At 47.3% G+C, this 4,723-nt stretch overlaps 1 protein-coding gene across 1 annotated transcript in view; it reads right to left on the bottom strand.

The window, feature by feature from the left end:
* Positions 1–1,566: 1,566 nt before the first annotated feature.
* UNCX (UNC homeobox) overlaps positions 1,567–4,723 on the bottom strand; it is a 99,016-nt gene continuing 95,859 nt past the window's right edge. Inside the window, exon 3 of the mRNA XM_019512610.1 lies at positions 1,567–2,446. Coding sequence (XP_019368155.1) covers positions 2,384–2,446 — 63 coding nt within the window. The 3' untranslated portion in view covers positions 1,567–2,383. The remainder of the gene's footprint in view (positions 2,447–4,723) is intronic.

Here is a 4,723-nt window from a genome sequence, read left to right as displayed (position 1 = left end):
GTCCTGTTTGCTGCTTCAACCTCCACCTTGCGTCCCCCAGTGCTAGTGACCCCACGCGCATCCTGTCAGGGTGGAGATTTCCAGTGTAGGCACCATCCTGGTTTTGGGGCAGAGCTGCACTCCTCATCTCTTGCTCTGAGACGGGTCCTTCTTACCAGTGGCATGCAGCTGGCATGGTGCCCTCGGAGGCTGACCCAGCAGGAACCTCCGAGATTGTGGGCACTGCTGAGGAGAGAGGCTGGTAGCACAGGGTGGTGGGCTCTCTCTCTCCTCCCCATCTCTACTCTGTCGCAGTCATGATGGACCTGGGGACACCGGCCTTGCTAGAGCCAAGATCAGGCCCCCGTGGAACCGTTTCTGAAAGGTCTCTGCACCGCTCGGATGGGGCCCTTCTCCCGCATCTCCAGCAAGTGGGATTGTCAGTTCCCCGCTGAGCTGGCGGGGTCAGGGAGTGTGCCTTCTCTCTGTTTGTATAGCACTGTGTACACCAGTGGTGCTCGAGAAACAATCAGAACAGCAATAAACTCAGTCCCCTTGTCACCTGTGTCAGCCCCAGCGGGCACTGGGAGAATGAACTTATTCACGCTGCCAAAGCTGGGATCCACCTTGCACAGAAAAGGACACCGGATAGGATATGCCCTTTGCATCCTCTGGCTCAGTATCAGTCACCAGTCATTGCCCTAACCACACTCTCCTGGTTTCCTATTTCATGCTGGCTGATTTCCCTCCAGCACTGGGTCCCCTCACACTCCAAATCCACGTGTCCTGCTTGTCAACCTGCCCCGTCCTTCCACCCCTTGCTAGCAGGAACTTTGAAGCCTCAGGCCACACTTGACTGGCATGCCATACTCTCCAGTCCCACAGTGGGTCTGGCACAGACTGGGCACTGGTTTGCTTCTCAAACTTAAATCCCTTAGTGTTCCTCGGTACTAAAAGAGACCAGATTACAACCAGGACCGCAAGGACCTGCTTCCCATCTCGCTACTGGAACCAGTCCCTCTTTGATACTGGGCAAACTGGCTCTGCACAAGTTTAAAAATTTGCTCTTTGCTCATCCTTAATGGCCCTGCTGCCAGAGCAAGCTAGGCTGGCATCTGGGTTAGAGCAACTGACCCCTGTGCTCTGTCACTCTCCGCCGGGCAGAGTCCATGATTGGGACTGGGCAGGGCAGAAGGCTAGAAGAAGAGGCCTCTTCCCCCATCGACTGCTCTTCAGAACAAGCTTCAAGCTGCTATGGCCATATAATAAGGCAGGGGTCCCCAAAATATTGTTCGTGGAGGACCGCTTACTGGACAGAACATCACACTGGAGGCTGCACAGCAAAAGACTTGCAGAAGCTAAATGCACCCCTCGGGAGAACCAGTGTTTGCTAACATTTGTTGAGAGATGCCACACACATGTACAGATATTACACTATTTATCGTCATAATAAGTTGTAGTAATATCACGGCAGAACCTTCATCTTGGACCAGGACCTCACTGTATAGATTCAGAACAACGGATAAACAAGTCCCCACTTTACAGCAAAATGGTTAATTAAAGAAAAACAATGATATTATAGTCACACTTTATTAAGGAACTGTTGATAAAGAGTTAATACAAGACATTTTAAGCATGTTTCTGCAATGGTTATAAGCAAGTTACTGACTCCATAACAATTTATTAAAGTATCCATTTATCTTTCATAAACTATTTATAAATGGAACCTTAATATAAAGTGTGACCTATATAATAGCTAGATTTATTTAACTTGGATGTTTAAATAGGTTGAGTGTAGGTAGAATATTTAATTATATCCCTTAAATATATTCATTATATTTAAGATATATTTAGTTTTATTCAACATATTCTACTGTGATATGAAATGGGTCAATATGTCACTACATTTTCAAAGGAGCTATGAAAGACGTTGTTATGAAAATCAGGGCGAACAAGGGTGCTCTATATCCTTCAGGGACAGAACAAGAAGCAGTGAGCTTCAGTTGCAAGCTGGGAGACTTTGGGTGGGTACTAGGAAGATCTTCCTACCTCTGTGGTTAAGCTTTGGCACAGATCCCCTGGAGAGGTGGTAGACGAAATTCTCCATCTCTGGAGAATCATCTAAAGGGTATTTTAGATGAAACTTTGTCTAGCATGGTTTAGACAGAGGTGATCCTGCCTTGAGTACCAGGCTAGAGCTGTAGTGTCTTCCAGCCTTGTTTGTTCATGGAGCTGCATCCACCCCTGCATTGTGTTTGCTGGGTCCCTGAATGTATTAGGAAAGGCGTAATGCTAATTTTCTCATTGTCCATCCACACACGCTTATTCTGGGGCTCACCTGTTCCTGCAGGGACTGAGAGGCTATGCTATATATATGAAAAGCAGACAAAGTTGTCTCCCCATATCAATCAAAGAGAAGCGAGTGCAGTGGTACAGAGTGCAGAGTATTTGCCTTGGCTATACATTCCTACAAGGAAAAAGAGGGCTGGGTTATGCTCTTTCTGCCAATAGCCTGAAGAAGCTGTCCTGTCATCTATGATGCTTGGGAATCTCACCCTGTGCAAAGGATCAGCAATGTGGCTGCCAAACACATGTAGTGACAACACCTACCTGTATTTATAAGCTCAAACCCAAGTCACTCTCGCTGGCTGAAAATCAGGAATTGAGCCTGCTACTGTGGGATCTGAACAGAATCCATTTGTTACTTTGAAAATCCAGGAGGCTTAGCCAGTTTGCAATATATTAAACAATTAATCATTTAGATTACAGAGCATCCTTAATGCAGACATTTCCTATGAAAAGTATGGCACAGGTGTAGGTCTCCAACAGGGAAGTCCCGGGTGTAAACCTTGGGAAAGCAGTACGGAAAGCACAATGCGAGAGTGGTAAACAGCAGCAGAGCGGGAGCTACTTGCTGCTGGGGAATGTGATGTGAAAAAGGGCTTGGGAAACACTTGGAAAAAGCAGCAGCAAAAAAATGATCCTGACTTTGCCTTGTCCTTTCCTTGCCTGCTGACAAATAACCATTTTCTGTAGCTGGAGGGGCCATGGTACTGCTCACCATCCCATTCAAAATACTGGACCTCATCCGTAGCTGAACAGCAATCAAGAAAGGCTTAACTTGGACTGGTTCATTTGTGTGAGTACCCAATTGTATCACAGGGTGAAGGCCCAGTAACTCACTGGCTTTTAAATCAAGTTTTTAGTGCTTGGAAGTTGTTTCCTCTTGGAACAAAGTCAGATATTTTTAATCCTATTTAATATCTCGCCAGTGTCATGGGAAAAAACCTCCAGTATCAACAAATACTAAATGTGTGGGCTAAACATATCCCTGGTGTAATTGCAATGGAGTTGCATGAGGAAGGAATCTTAATAATACCTACGCTTGTGCAGAGGATGTTTCATCAGTAGATCTCCAAGTGCTTCCCATAAGTTACTCTACTGTGTTACTGTTTTCTAGACGGAGAATCTGAGTCCTGGTCCAGTGCTCTGTCCACGAGACATGCTGCTCTCCTCGCACATGTTTTTTATTGGGGGCTCTTACTCTGCAATTGAGGCTTTATTGTCATGTTTGATTGCTGTTGGAACTAGAGAAGGATTCAGAGCAAAGCTCGCTTGCCCCGGGCTCTAGGAAAGGCTCCAACAAAGCTCCTAGTCCAGTCTGCAATGCTCAGCCCCACTTCCACCTGAAAGAGGACATCCCTCCCCAACATAGGAGGAATGACTGCTGCTTTAAAGGAAAGCAGAAAGAGCCCCCTACACATCTGGAAGAGGATGGGCAGGAAGATTTTATTAGCAAGCAAAGGGGAAAGGAGGGTGAGGCAGGGAGGCAGCGAAAGGCCAGCTAAACCAAGCCCATCAAAATGGTTTGCTGTGGCACAGAAGTGTGGAGCAGGTGTCCAGGAAATGAGTCCTCTGAGTGCTGCTGCTGTATCTGTTGCTTTTACACACAGGCTATGTGAACTTCAATAAACCCAATGTGACCAATTCCAGTTCCACAAGCACCCTGCAGCTCTGACGCGGGAGTGTCAGCTTTGGAAGATGGTCAGCACCGCTAGAGGGCTTACAGCCTATTTAAAGGACTATCACCTGATTTCTGTGCTGTGTAGGTGCCTCCTTGAGAATGAAATGAAAAGGCACAGAGGCGTCAAGATGACAGAGAGAGGGCAGCATGGCTGGTGCAAAAAACTAGGCGCCGATACGGAGCACTGCATCTCACTGACTCTTGCTCGGGCAAATCATCCCATTGTAGTCATGAGCATAAAGGCTTCCGGCCTGTGCCTGCATTTGCTGAATGACCAAAAGCAAATGACTTAACTTCACAGTTCTGCCTCAGTTTCCCTACTTATAAAAGACAGGCGTGAGGTGGGAGAGGACCAAGGAGGGCTGTTACAAGGATTAGAGAGAGTCCTGAAAAGCCTCTCTAGTCCGTATAGACCATCTTCCCTAGTCTGTGTGTTTGTTTCAAAACCTACTCGGTGTTTCTGAGGCCGAAAAGCAGGCCAAGAGGACCCCGGGACTCTGGCCTTTCCCAGCAGAGCTCTTGGACAGAATTCATTTTCGAAAGGTGTTGGGGCTATACAGGTGCCACTTCACATGTGGGCTGGTTACACTAAGAAAATAATCAAACCCCAGGGAAAGTTGAAGCTGTTTAAAATGTCTCGCGTGAATCCCCCCCCCCCCCCCCAAGGGGCTTCCCAATGACAAAAACAGGGGGACCCCCGGCCCAACCCGGAAAAAACTC

Source organism: Gavialis gangeticus, unplaced genomic scaffold (genome assembly GCF_001723915.1).
Source record: "Gavialis gangeticus isolate Ggan-Ray unplaced genomic scaffold, GavGan_comp1, whole genome shotgun sequence".
Classification (NCBI taxonomy): domain Eukaryota; kingdom Metazoa; phylum Chordata; order Crocodylia; family Gavialidae; genus Gavialis; species Gavialis gangeticus.
Note: the sequence above shows the minus strand (reverse complement) of the source record. Positions and strands in the feature narration are given on the sequence as shown.